We start from the raw sequence: 15,259 nt of genomic DNA, 5'->3' as shown, positions 1-15,259 counted from the left end.
TTAAGTCATACCACAGATTCTCAATTGGATTGAGGTCTGGGCTTTGACTAGGCCATTCAAAGACATTTAAATATTTCCCCTTAAACCACTCAAGTGTTGCTTTAGCAGTATGCTTAGCGTCATTGTCCTGCTGGAAGGTGAACCTCTGTCCCAGTCTCAGATCTCTGGAAGACTGAAACAGGTTTCCCTCAAGAATGTCCCTGTATTTAGCGCCATCCATCATTCCTTCAATTCTGACCAGTTTCCCAGTACCTGCCGATGAAAAACATCCCCACCACCATGCTTCACAGTGGGGATGGTGTTCTCGGGGTGATGAGTGGAGTGTACGGCTTAAAGTGGTCCTATGTACAGATACTCCAATCTCCGCTGTGGAGCTTTGCAGCTCCTTCAGGGTTATCTTTGGTCTCTTTGTTGCCTCTCTGATTATTGCCCTCCTTGCCTGGTCCATGAGTTTTGGTGGGCGGCCCTCTCTTGGCAGGTTTATTGTGGTGCCATATTCTTTCCATTTTTTAATAATGGATTTAATGGTGCTCCGTAGGATGTTCAAAGTTTCTGATATGTTTTTATAACCCAACCCTGATCTGTACTTCTCCACAACTTTATCCCTGACCTGTTTGGAGAGCTCCTTGGTCTTCATGGTGCCGCTTGCTTGGTGGTGCCCCTTGCTTAGTGGTGTTGCAGACTCTGGGGCCTTTCAAAACAGGTGAAGATATACTGATATCATGTGACACTTAGATTGCACACAGGTGGACTTTTGAAGGTAATTGGTTGCACCAGATCTTATTCAGGGGCTTCATAGCAAAGGGGGTGAATACATATGCACGCACCACTTTTCCGTTATTTAAAACCGCCGTAAAAAAGCCAGACTACGGTTTGCAACTGCACATGGGGACAAAGATCGTACTTTTTGGATAAATGTCCTCTGGTCTGATGAAACAAAAATAGAATTGTTTGGCCATAACGACCATCGTTATGTTTGGAGGAAAAAGGGGAAGGCTTGCAAGCCGAAGAACACCATCCCAACCGTGAAGCACGGGGGTGGCAGCATCATGCTGAGGGGGTGCTTTGCTGCAGGAGAGACTGGTGCACTTCACAAAATAGAAGGCATCATGAGGAAGGAAAACTATGTGGAAATATTGAAGCAACATCTCAAGACATCAGTCAGGAAGTTAAAGCTTGGTCGCAAATGGGTCTTCCAAATGGACAATAACCCCAAGCATACTTCCAAAGTTGTGGCAAAATGGCTTAAGGACAACAAAGTCAAGGTATTGGAATGGCCATCACAAAGCCATGACCTCAATCCTATAGAAAATTTGTGGGCAGAACTGAAAAAGCGTGTGTGAGCAAGGAGGCCTACAAACCTGACTCAGTTACACCAGCTCTGTCAGAAGGAATGGGCCAAAATTCACCCAACTTATTGTGGGAACCTTGTGGAAGGTTACCCGAAATGTTTGAGCCAAGTTAAACAATTTAAAGGCAATGCTACCAAATGCTAATTGAGTATATGCAAACTTCTGATCCCACTGGGAATGTGATGAAAGAAATAAAAGCTGAAATAAATCATTCTCTCTACTATTATTCTGACATTTCACATTCTTAAAATAAAGTGGTGATCCTAACTGACCTAAGACTGGGAATTTTTACTAGGAGTAAATGTCAGGAATTGTGAAAAACTGAGTTTAAATGTATTTGGCCAAGGTGTATGTAAACTTCCGACTTCATCTGTATATATGTATATATTCTTAATTCATTCCTAATTTAGATTTGTGTGTATTGGGTATATGTTGTGAAATTGTTAGATATTACTTGTTAGATATTACTGCACTGTCGGAGCTAGAAGCACAAGTATTTCGCTACACCCTCAATAACATCTGCTAAACACGTGTATGTGACCAATACATTTGATTTGATTTGAATTCCAACTCGGGAACTCTGGCCTCTTTCTAGAGCTCCGACTTTCCGACCTGAAGATCACTGATGTCATTATTTGACATTATTTGACCTCGTATTTTTCCGAGGTCCCAGTTGTCTTTAAAGCACAATAAAATGCCAGCTCATACAGTATATTTGTGAAGCTGGATTCTGTGCTCTCGTCTGCATTAAAACCAAATATCGATCCCGGTTGGATGTGACAGCAGAGATGAGGTGCACACTGTTGACCAGGCCCCTTAACTTTGAGAATCTCTGACGCGACATGCATCAAGCATTAGTGGTGGTGAGATAAGATACATTATGTCAGACTAATTTGCAATTGACTGTCATAGACCCACATTAAAAGTATGTGATGGTGATTTGAGAAGACAATCAGAAATACTGTTAGAATGTTTTTCAATTGACTGCCATAGCCCAAAATAGAAAAGTAAACATTGGCTGTTAATTCCACAATTTCTTTCACGTTTGGGGTTGCAAGAATTTTCAGATATCAAAATGTTTGGGAAACCCTGGCCTAGCACTAAGGCTGGCTGTGGGGGTTTGGGTAAGCATTAGCCCAGCGCTTAGGGCTGTGGGGGTTTGGGTAAGCATTAGCTTAGCGCTAAGGCTGGCTGTGGGGGTTTGGGTAAGCATTAGCCTAGCACTTAGGGATGTGGGGGTTTGGGTAAGCATTAGCCTAGCGACAAGTCTGACTGTGGGGGTTTGGGTTAGCATTAGGCTAATTTAGCGCTCAGGTATAATATTATAATGCAGCCTACTGTCTTGGAGTAGGGAAACTAGGGGGAAACAAATTCATTAAACCCTCCCAAGGGAGAAGAAGCATGTTACCCGGTAAACAGGGTACCCCATCCCTATTAGCTTGCCTTATTGGCTTGAATAGTCAATGCCTCAGGATGAAAACCTCTCTGGACTCCTTTATTTCTTCATCTACAAAGCTTTGAATCTTAATCAAATGATCAAGATCATGGTGGCAATTTGCTATCAATTTGATTAACTGCACACTTTGTCCAGAAATAATTGTTGTATTCAATCTATTAACTCTTCTTCTCCTCCTCAGTCTAGTCTAATGTTGCTCCTATTTTGTATTTGTATTTATTAGGGATCCCCATTAGCTGCTGTCAAGGCAGCAGCTACTCTTCCTGGGGTCCAAACACATTAAGGCACTTATATTACATATAAAACAAAAGATAAAACAGTAGGGGCATACATAGCCTAGGCCCAGGGGTCACCACCCTCCATTTCTAACATTCATGCATGACTGCTCCCAACACATGACTTAACAAGGCTGATCTGTAGTAAACAGGTGCTTACCAGCAGTAATCATTCATCATCATGTGTTGCTGCTTTTTACGACCCGTGCTGTTATTTACATTTACATTTTAGTCATTTAGCAGACGCTCTTATCCAGAGCGACTTACAGTTAGTGAGTGCATACATTTTCCTACTGGCCCCCCGTGGGAAACGAACCCACAACCCTGGCGTTGCAAGCGCCATGCTCTACCAACTGAGCTACAGGGGACTGTTATCTTTTCATCTGAATGTCCTATCGGTGAGCCTCTCTAATGTGGATAGTTATATGCTCCTCATTTACATATGAGCTTAGCTGGGGTCTCCGGGGAGGCCTTTGATGCTGTGGGAGGAGGGGAGAAGTGAGGAGAGGGGAGGGGCCGAGGGGAGGCGATGATGGGACGGGACAGCTCCTCTGCTGACTCCGAGTGAATACAATGTTTTCGCCTTTCATGTACTTTTATGTTGCTGCAATACTTCACCTGATAAAAGCAGTGTATTGAGATTCATGTTTGTAAACATTACACTATCTCTGGATGTTGTTTTGTTGTTGCCTTGTGGAGACTCCCCTGCCTACCACCCGTTCCTCAATGTGTACACAAATAAAGTGGATACAGTAGCACAATACACATGCTCCGGGCTACTAAAGGTTTTACCATATAAGCAAAATCCTTTTGTTTGTTGTCTGCTTGTTTTTCAGCCAATTACTTTTGTGTCCTCTCTCGGGGAAAGTTGTGTTTATTACAGAGACAGTACAAAGGCACTTTGGAGAACGTGTCACTTATGTCAGAAGAGATAAAACACTGAATACAAGACAAGCTGTTAGATTCGGATACAACAGAATTTGTGTGAAGTGAGATATGGAACCTAAATTACAGCTGCATTCTGGTTTTATGAGGCATTGTATTGTGTTTTATATGTTTTGGCTGGCTAGTGGGAAAGCTGCAATTATGCCTACTTTTATCTTATTCAGCTCCACTCATAGAACTTTGTTTAGCCTTATTCAGATGACATTCACCAAGATGGAAATGAATCCATGTTTTTGTACCCCAGGACCAGTTGGGTTGATTACATCATGCTAATTTGAGGGCCGAGGGGTTAGTGCTACATGTCAGCACATTCCATGTAGTTTTGCCCAATGACCCTGACCCTAACTAACCCTTTACCATGTCCCCTGTTCCCTCTCTGTGTCTCCTCCAGGGTATTAGCAGTCTGTTCAGCTCTCTGAAGGTGGTGCGCCTGCTGCGTCTGGGCCGGGTGGCCCGTAAACTGGACCACTATCTGGAGTATGGAGCAGCTGTACTGGTCCTACTGGTGTGTGTGTTTGGCCTGGTGGCCCACTGGCTGGCCTGCATCTGGTACAGCATTGGCGACTACGAGGTCATTGATGAGGTCACCAACGCCATCAAGACGGACAGCTGGCTCTACCAGTTAGCCATCAACCTCGGCTCGCCATATTGCTACAATGCCAGCGGCTCAGGCCAATGGGAGGGTGGCCCCGGGAAAGACTCTCTGTACATCACGTCTCTTTACTTCACCATGACCAGCCTGACCACCATCGGGTTCGGAAACATCGCCCCCACCACGGATGGAGAGAAGATCTTCTCTGTGGCCATGATGATGGTGGGCTGTAAGTAACTGGGCGTGGTTGTTTTCCCTTCTCCATGGTGTTGGTAGGTTGGTTGGGTTGTTGGATGGTTGGATGGTTGGCTAGCTGGTTGGTTGGTTGGATGGTTGGATGGGTAGCTGGTTGGATGGCTAGCTGGATGGATGGTTGGTTGGATGGCTAGCTGGTTGTTTGGTTGGTTGGTTGATTGGATGGCTAGCTGGTTGGTTGGTTGGTTGGTTGGTTGGTTGGATGGATGGATGGATGGTTGGATGGTTGTTTGGGTGGTTAGTTGGGTGGGCAGCTGTTCCAGGGAGATCGCTGATAGTACGGAGTGATGATGGAGAGAATAGATCTCCATGATTACGATAGCGAGCAATGGTGACACGATGATGATTAATGACACACAATACTCCCCATCGTCTGTCAGCATAATCTTTAGTGGCAATCTGAGCAACAAAGAGAAAGATAAGGATAGGCTACTCACAGATAGAGCGACAGAAACATACTGTAGAGAATGCTTTGCTCCACTGCTGTAAACAGATCTGATGGTATTTGAGCCTCCTCTATCTGCTAACTCTGCAAGTCCTCTGGGCTGTCCTGTCCTGTCCTGTGATAGTCAGGGGCTCACACTGTGTCAGTCTGATTCTGTAGACTGTCAGAGCGAGGCTAGCCAATAAACAACAGAGCAAAATGATCTGTGGTTCCCTCTGAGTTGTCTGGGCATAGTTGATAGTGTTGGCATGGCGTGCCACTGTGCCACAGCCACCTAGCACACAAAACAGACAACACTGTGTCGTTTGTGTTTTGGACCGATGTGAGTGTTGAGTAGTGGAGCTGAACAGAGATAAGATTGGTTCAGCAGCCCCAGTCAGAGGAGCTCGCTCAGTGAAGTGATCACAGGTTTATTAATTGACACCTTTCCCCATTACTCTGGATAAGGCCATTCTCCCCTCCTCCTCCTCCCCCTACCACCTCTCTCTCTGGCTGTCAGAAATGACTTTTAGATTAATGATCCACTTAGCTATCAGGAGCTGATAGGAGGGTGGGTGGTACAAATTGTATTAGCATGTATGTACACGAACACACTTACATTACATGCAATGCACATGTTAGCACCTACCTACACTATTGCATACATTATGCCATTACTCATATACTATATGCACATTCAAAGTTTATTTCCAAAATGCTATATCCATCAATTTTTCACATTTCTGTTTTTTCATCAGAAATGATTGCTTATAGGTACCAACCTCTATGGGAACGGTGTCCCTTATACGGGACGGTTGCTGCTTAATATGCGATATGTGACTAGAATGGTGTTGTAAACAACAGCCAACTTTCCGGGACATGTCTTATATGGGCAGAAAGCTTAAATTCTTGTTAATCTAACTGCAGTGTCCAATTTACAGTAGCTATTACAGCTAAAAAAATACCATGCTATTGTTTGAGGATAGTGCACAACAACAAAACACTTTTATCACGGCAACTGGTTTGGTACCTTCACCTCTGAAGGTAAATAATGTACTTACATTCAGTAATCTTGCTCTGATTTGTCATCCTGAGGGTCCCAGAGATAAAATGTGATGTAGTTTTGTTTGAAAAATCAATTTTTATATTCAAATGTTGGAACTAGGTTCTACAGTTTGACCTCTGGCTCCACACCCACCCCGCCCGGCCATCTAGATGTGTGAAGGTTAGTGTCTTTTCTGTAGGGAAGCTAATGATCCATCATGTATGACATTCCTGGGAGTGTGCAAACTTAAATGTTGTATTACCATAGCATTTTTGTATGTTCTCTATAGTTATGTACTTGAAAACCAATTCGACACATTTGGGAAAACTCCTGGCAGACTTGATACAAAATATTGTGTAGTGATGTAATTCTTCACTGGATCAGTCTGAAACTTTGCACACCCACTGCTGCCATCTGGTGGACAACATCTAAATTACATCTAGAATCTTACGTCACTGTCTGGCATTTTTCTTGCATTTCAAAGATGATGCAAAAAAGAAAACACATGTTTTTTTTGTTTGCATTATCTTTTACCAGATCTAATGTGTTATATTCTCCTACATTAATTTCACATTTCCATAAACTTCAAAGTGTTTCCTTTGAAATGGTATCAAGAATATGCATATCCTTGCTTCAGGTCCTGTCACGATCGCTGACAGATGAAGCGGACCAAGGCGCAGCGTGATAAGCGTACATTCTTTATTGCGTACACACACGAACCAAAACAATAAACCAAACGATACGTGAAGTCCTAGGTTATACACAAAACCTTACGGAACAAGATCCCACACCCTAACATGCCAAAAGGCTGCCTAAGTATGGTCCCCAATCAGAGACAACGAGCTACAGCTGTCTCTGATTGGGAACCACCCCTGGCCAACATAGAAACTAAACGATCTAGAACAAAACCCCAATGAAAACTAAACATAGAAAATCCACACCCTGGCTCAACAATTAAGAGTCCCCAGAGCCAGGGCGTGACAGTACCCCCCCAAAGGCGCGGACTGCGACCGCTCCACACCAACACAACAGGGTAGGGACCGGGTGGGCATTCCGCCTCGGAGGCGGATTTGGCTCCGGGCGTGACCACCACTCTCTCTCTACCCCCCCGTTGCGCCCCTGGTCTGGTCTGGCCCCGCTGGCCGGAGCTGGACTGAACACCGGTGGAGCGGATTGCTCTGGCTCCGGCGTGGAGCAGCTGACCGGTGCCGGACCAGGCACCGGTGGAACAGGCACGGGCCGTGCCGGACTGACGACGCGCACCACTGGCTTGGTGCGGGGAGCAGGAACGGGCCGGACCGGGCTGACGACGCGCAACACTGGCTTGGTGCGGGGAGCAGGAACGGGCCGGACCGGGCTGACGACGCGCACCACTGGCTTGGTGCGGGGAGCAGGAACAGGCCGGACCGGGCTGGCGACGCGCACCACTGGCTTGGTGCGGGGAGCAGGAACAGGCCAGACCCGGGCTGGCGACGCGCACCACAGGCTTGGTGCGAGGGACAGGAACGGGCCGGACCGGGCTGGCGACGCGCACCACAGGCTTGGTGCGAGGGACAGGAACGGGCCGGACTGGGCTGGCGACGCGCACCACTGGCTTGGTGCGGGGAGCAGGAACGGGCCGGACCGGGCTGACGACGCGCACCACTGGCTTGGTGCGGGGAGCAGGAACGGCCGGACCAGGCTGGCGACGCGCACCACTGGCTTGCGCGGGGAGCAGGAACGGGCCGGACCGGGCTGACGACGCGCACCACTGGCTTGGTGCGGGGAGCAGGAACGGGCCGGACCGGGCTGACGACGCGCACCACTGGCTTGGTGCGGGGAGCAGGAACTGGCCGGACCGGGCTGGCGACGCGCACCACTGGTTTGGTGCGAGGGGCAGGAACAGGCCGGACCGGGCTACAGCTGTCTCTGATTGGGAACCACCCTGGCCAACATAGAAACTAAACGATCTAGAACAAAACCCCAATGAAAACTAAACATAGAAAATCCACACCCTGGCTCAACTATTAAGAGTCCCCAGAGCCAGGGCGTGACAGGTCCTGGGCTACAGGCAGTTAGATTTGGGTATGTCATTTTAGGCGAAAATTTAAAAAAAGGTCAGATCCTTAAGTGTGTTCTCAGAATTTTTATTAATAGATTTGAAATGTGTATGAAAATGTGTTATTTTGCAAAACGCTATATATGCATTGTTTAGCTAGAATGGAATGTTTGTATCCTGTATATTTTACTGTGATATGTGGTTGTCTCACCTAGCTATCTTAAGATGAATGCACATACTGTAAGTCACTCTGGATAAGAGCATCTGCTAAATTACAAAAATGTCAAATATAAATATTTTACATACAGATTTCATATTACTGTATTGAATTATGTGACTGTATAAAACCACTCAGTACTACTTATTTCTCTGAGAGTGAGGCGGATATATAGCATTTTGCAAAAAAACATGATTATTTGTCTCTCTGAAATGAAACCATCAAGTGATAGATTTGAAATAAATAAATACAACCCAATGCCATGATTATATAGTGAAAAATACACCAATCTCGTTCATAATTTTTTTCAACAATAAAAGCTCATTTACCAACATTTCTGAAAATGGATATATAGCGTTTTGGAATGAAACTCTTCACATGTACATAATTGCCTCTACATCGTCTTGAATACATGCCAGTACAACTGTAAATGCACACACTTATATGCATTTGTCGGTTCATGCACACAGGTACATGCATACACACGCACGCATGCACGTGCGCACACATACAATGCGAGCACAGCAACACACTTACACTCTGATACACAGTAGCACACAAATACAGTACAGTTGTGACTGCATCAGCTGTAATAAAAGTAGAGAAATGAAAGCACATTCCAACCTCAATGCTGTCTGTGTTTCTGTGAGGTTGAGGTTTTATTATTTGACATTTTAGTCATTTAGCAGACGCTCTTATCCAGAGCGACTTACAATTAGTGAGTGCATACATTTTTCATACTGGCCCCCCGTTGGGTAAGAGAGTTATTAAATCAAAGACATGGATTATCAGTCGACTGTATCCCAGTCACTGGGAATTATGGGAATTACATGAACTCAGCTCTTCAGCAGGCTGATGGCAAGGGCGCTGGGGCGGAAGGATGGAGGAACGGACGGGTTTTGCCTGAGGAGCCCACGCTTGATGGCCAAGTCTGTAAAACAGTAGAGACTTCTTCTCCCCAGTGAGTGAGGGAATGAGAGAGGAGATGAGAGAGGCAGAGCAGTGAACTAGAGAGAGGTTTTATTTGAGCAGAATCGCTTTGGCGGATGTATAAGTGTATTGAAAACCATAACACATGATTGGGGTTTTGTTTAAGGATCAGGATTCATTCTATCAGTTGCAAAGAGGAAGCTACAATATCTACTGTTTCTGTGCCATGATGTCCATAGAGCTCACCAAGCAGATTGGCATTTATTTTGACCCCCAGTCCCCCTCCCCTTTTGAGGACCCCTTATCCAGTGATCAGCCCCCAGTCAGGCCTGAGAAGAAGGGATAGGGGGTGGGTGGAGTAGGTCTGAGGGCTTTGACAGAGAAGCAGCTCGGATTGTCTCTCCCCCTCAGGCTGTTGAGCTCCGATGCCCTGATTAATGGAGAGAGAGAGGGTTAGAGAGGGGGAAGAGGGACAGAGATTTCAAGGAACAGACACAGAAGCATAAAAAGATACACAGTAGGTTGAAGAACAAGTGATGACAAAGAGAGAGAGGGAGGGAGCTGTATTGTCCTGCCTGCCCTGATCCATCCTGCAGTGGAATTGGAGAGCTTTGCTTTCTCTGGCTGCTCTGTCTGCAGGATGATTAGTCTAATCCATAAAGGGGTGTCGTTCTCTGCACTCTCTCTCTCCAGGAGTCCTCTAAACTGACTCATCAGGGTCACTGCTAATCCCACATCAAGTAGCCCAAATCAGGGGAGTCTCAGCCCAAAACCAGCTTCCTTACTCTGGAGGTGACTGTGCTGCCTCTGTCTGTATCCTGTGTGTGGGTGCTTCCGTATCGCGCGTGCGTGTGTGCACATGCATGTTCGGCTGCGTGTGCACGAGTGCATGCATGCGTGTGTGCGTGAGAGTGTGTGTAGGGGTTCTGTGTGTGGTTGGGTGAGTTTGTTTAGTTTAGTTGATTAGGATCCACATTATACATTATATTCAGACCCCTTCACCTTTTCCAAATGTTGTTACGTTACAACCTTATTCTAAAATGTATTACATAGTTTTTTCCCCCTCATCAATCTACACACAATATCCCATAATGACAAAGCAAAATCAGGTTTTTAGATTTTTTTGCAAAAAACTTAAATATCACATTTACGTAAGTATTCAGACCCTTTACTTAGTACTTTGTTGAAGCACCTTTGGCAGCGATTACAGCCTTGAGTCTTCTTGGGTATGACGTTACAATACACCTGTATTTGGGGAGTTTCTCGTATTCTTCTCTGCATATCCTCTGAAGCTCTGTCAGATGGGATGGTGTATTGCTGCATAATGCTGTGGTAGCCATGCTGGTTAAGTGTGCCTTGAATTCTAAATAAATCACTGACAGTGTCACCAGCAAAGCACCCCCACACCATCACACCTCCTCCTCCATGCTTCATGGTGGGAACTACAAATGCGGAGATCATCCGTCCACATACTCTGCGTCTCACAAAGACACGACGGTTGGAACCAAAAATCTCAAAATTTCCATCGGCCTAATATCCATTGCTCGTGTTTCTTGGCCCAAGCAGGTCTCTTCTTCTTATCGGTGTCCTTTAGTAGTGGTTTCTTTGCAGCAATTTGACCATGAAGGGCTGATTCACGCAGTCGCCTCTGGACAGTTGATGTTGAGATGTGTCTGTTACTTGAACTCTGTGAAGCATTTATTTGGGCTGCAATCTGAGGTGCAGGTAACTCTAATGAACTTATCCTCTGCAGCAGAGGTAACTCTGGGTCTTCCTTTCCTGTGGCGGTCCTTATGAGAGCCAGTTTCATCATAGCGCTTGAAGGTTTTTGCGACTGCACTTTAAGAAACTCTCAAAGTTCTTGAAGTTTTCGGGATTGACTGACCTTCATGTCTTAAAGTAATAATGGACTGTCGTTTCCCTTTGCTTATTTGAGCTGTTCTTGCCATAATATGGACTTGGTATTTTACCTAAAATGTCTATCTTCTGTATACCATCCCTACTTTGTCACAACACAACTGATTGGCTCAAACCCATTAAGAAGGAAATAAATTCCACAAATTAACTTTTAACAAGGCGCACCTGTTAATTGAAATGCATTCCAGGTGACTATCTCATGAAGCTGGTAGAGAGAATGCCAAGAGTGTGCAAAAATAAAATATATTTGGATTTGTTTAACACTTTTTTGGTTACTACATGATTCCATATGTGTTATTTCATAGTTTTGATGTCTTTACTATTATTCTACAATGTAGAAAATAGTAAAAATAAAGAAAAACCCTTGAATGAGTAGGTGTGTCCAAACTTTTGACTGGTAATGTATATCGAAATCCCGACGTGGCCCTCGAGCCAAAAACTCTGTCCAGCCCTGAGTTAGAATGTGTACTTCTCTGCTTTTGAGAGGAGCTGGCTACTGTACCTGGAGACTTCCAGCAATTGCGCTAAGCTAAAAATATGCTAATTTCAATGATCTCCAAACTGCACGCAGAGACATAAATATGGTATCAATTAGTTAATTTGACTCTGGGTAAGTAGAAAAACGACCTACATTTCAAAATCTCGCTGTTTCCCTTTAATCCCACTGGCATTGTGACCTAGCACTTTCTCACTAAATGTTTGGGAATATTTCTAGCTGAGGTTTGTGTCAGAGTTTAGGCTCTCCCTCCTTTTGGAGCACAGCATGTAGACTGAGGTTGTGGGGACTTCCGCTATTACTCTTGCATCGCAGGGCTAAGTAGGGGGTTCCACTGTCAGTACGACCTGCCTCATTTGACATGTTGGCATGACAACGGGTCAGGTGGACCTAGCTCAAGTGTGTGAGTGTGCAAGGGTTATGCAAGTGTTTCGTAAAATAGTTGAACCTCTACTAATCAAAATCACCAGTTTTGCATTACAGTATTATGTGATCCTTAATCAGTAACTCATGAATACCAGTTTCATATTTGCACTCTCCATGCAAATTACCCAAGGGTTGCTTTTGTACTGATTCTGACACCATTTCCATAATTATCACCGTTCTAATTGTCCCTGTGGGCTATCTCCCTGACTCATTCATTCGTGATTCTTATTTTCCATCGACCAATCTTCCCATGTGAAAAGTCTTGAAATATGGGCAATCAATTTTTTATTAGAATTCTTTAATTTCTCACAGCGATTTATGCAGGGCTGAATGTGTAGTGTCTGCAGTCTGACTGGCAGTGGGGGATAACTGAAGCAGGTGCCAGGCATGATGGATTGGACCTCTTAAGTATAATTGCAGACAGTGTGAGTTGGGGTCTGGCTGCACGTGCCGTGAACCTTTATTCATAGCGCTGATACAGGATGAACCGGCTCACCTGCTCTTCTTTAAGGGTTCCTTTATTCAACGAGTGGTGAATAATGCCTTTAGAAGTAGGAGCCTTTAGAATATGTCCTTCTCAGCTTACACAGCCTTCAAAAACCCTCCCAGTCCCTCAGACACCTAACCCGACCTAGAGTTAAATGAAACTTGAATTAATGTCCATGTCTGTAGTTACAGTATCTGATGCTACCAGTATGTAGCCTTGTGTATAGTAAAGCCATCAAATAACTGGGGTGTTACTTCAGCTTACGTTGCTAGTTTCACCTCATTACAGTACAGTGGGGAAAAAAAGTATTTAGTCAGCCACCAATTGTGCAAGTTCTCCCACTTAAAAAGATGAGAGAGGCCTGTAATTTTCATTATAGGTACACGCCAACTATGACAGACAAAATGAGGAAAAAAATTAATAATTTATTTGCAAATTATTGTGGAAAATAAGTATTTGGTCAATAACAAAAGTTTCTCAATACTTTGTTATATACCCTTTGTTGGCAATGACACAGGTCAAACGTTTTCTGTAAGTCTTCACAAGGTTTTCACACACTGTTGCTGGTATTTTGGCCCATTCCTCCATGCAGATCTCCTCTAGAGCAGTGATGTTTTGGGGCTGTCGCTGGGCAACACGGACTTTCAACTCCCTCCAAAGATTTTCTATGGGGTTGAGATCTGGAGACTGGCTAGGCCACTCCAGGACCTTGAAATGCTTCTTACGAAGCCACTCTTTCATTGCCCGGGCAACTCAGCATTCTTTGTCCTCCAAACAGAGAGTTGAGTTTTTACCAAAAAGTTATATTTTGGTTTCATCTGACCATATGACATTCTCCCAATCCTCTTCTGGATCATCCAATTGCACTCTAGCAAACTTCAGACGGGCCTGGACATGTACTGGCTTAAGCAGGGGGACACGTCTGGCACTGCAGGATTTGAGTCCCTGGCGGCGTAGTGTGTTACTGATGGTAGGCTTTGTTACTTTGGTCCCAGCTCTCTGCAGGTCATTCACTAGGTCCCCCCGTGTCGTTCTGTGATTTTTGCTCACCGTTCTTGTGATCATTTTGACCCCACGGGGTGAGATCTTGCGTGGAGCCCCAGATCGAGGGAGATTATCAGTCGTCTTGTATGTCTTCCATTTCCTAATAATTGCTCCCACAGTTGATTTCTTCAAACCAAGCTGCTTACCTATTGCAGATTCAGTCTTCCCAGCCTGGTGCAGGTCTACAATTTTGTTTCTGGTGTCCTTTGACAGCTTTTTGGTCTTGGCCATAGTGGAGTTTGGAGTGTGACTGTTTGAGGTTGTGGACAGGTGTCTTTTATACTGATAACAAGTTCAAACAGGTGCCATTAATACAGGCAACGAGTGGAGGACAGAGGAGCCTCTTAAAGAAGAAGTTACAGGTCTGTGAGAGCCAGAAATCTTGCTTGTTTGTAGGTGACCAAATACTTATTTTCCACCATAATTTGCAAATAAATTCATTAAAAATCCTACAATGTGATTTTCTGGATTTGTTTCTCTCAATTTGTCTGTCATAGTTGACATGTACATTTGATGAAACTTACAGGCCTCTCTCATCTTTTTAAGTGGGAGAACTTGCACAATTGGTGGCTGACTAAATACTTTTTTCCCCCACTGTATATACCTGTTGGTGTGATCACCGTGTGAGTGATGAGGGTGAGTGGGCCCAGTGTTTACCTGGCCAGGTGGTCCTCCATGACTTCATTATGGTTCTCCTTTAAGCCCCTGAGGGAGTCACCGGGAGACTCCCTATGGCCTTGTTACCTTCAACAGCAAACCCACAGGACTGGTTATATTTGTTTCGCAGCTTAATTCAATCCCCCAGGTGTGCTGCCACTGTTAACTTCTTCTCACAACAAAGTGCAACATTCATGCAACAAATACAGCAAGGTGGTCGCTTGTGGTCATCAGTCTGGTTATTATTTTAATCATGATGAATTAATGGAATTAAAGAATTGAACGAGGCGATTTATCTTTGCTCATAAAATTGTATTTATTGGCAGTGTCTGTGTGTTCTAATGGAAATTCCTCTCAAATTCCATTTTCAGTGAGAGAAAAATATACATAACCATTTATGATATCAGTCATTGTTCAGTATGACTGTTATAAAGGACTGTTATGAAAAAGTGCACTACTTCTTTTGTAGAGCCCCCCCCGGGCTCTACAAAAGCCATTATCTTCTCTAAATAGCATCAAATTGACTATTAAGTTGACCTAATGAAAAATAAACCCCACAATGGCAACGCAAAATAATATTCTTTACTCATTGAGAATTATGATTATAGAAATGATAGTTCCCTCTTGGGGGTGAGAGTATGACTTATGCCTGCTGCCTCTGCACGTTGTTTAGTCAATTCTTATTTAGAGACACTGCAAGACT

The 15,259-nt window shown here is 44.6% G+C and overlaps 1 protein-coding gene across 1 annotated transcript in view; it reads left to right on the top strand.

Annotated features, from left to right (window-relative positions):
* Positions 1–15,259, top strand: part of kcnh5b (potassium voltage-gated channel, subfamily H (eag-related), member 5b) — an 84,066-nt gene that overhangs the window by 30,939 nt on the left and 37,868 nt on the right. Inside the window, exon 7 of the mRNA XM_045207474.1 lies at positions 4,420–4,849. Coding sequence (XP_045063409.1) covers positions 4,420–4,849 — 430 coding nt within the window. The remainder of the gene's footprint in view (positions 1–4,419; positions 4,850–15,259) is intronic.

The sequence above is a fragment of the Coregonus clupeaformis genome, chromosome 25 (genome assembly GCF_020615455.1).
Source record: "Coregonus clupeaformis isolate EN_2021a chromosome 25, ASM2061545v1, whole genome shotgun sequence".
Classification (NCBI taxonomy): domain Eukaryota; kingdom Metazoa; phylum Chordata; class Actinopteri; order Salmoniformes; family Salmonidae; genus Coregonus; species Coregonus clupeaformis.
This window is presented reverse-complemented; position numbering and strand designations above follow the sequence as displayed.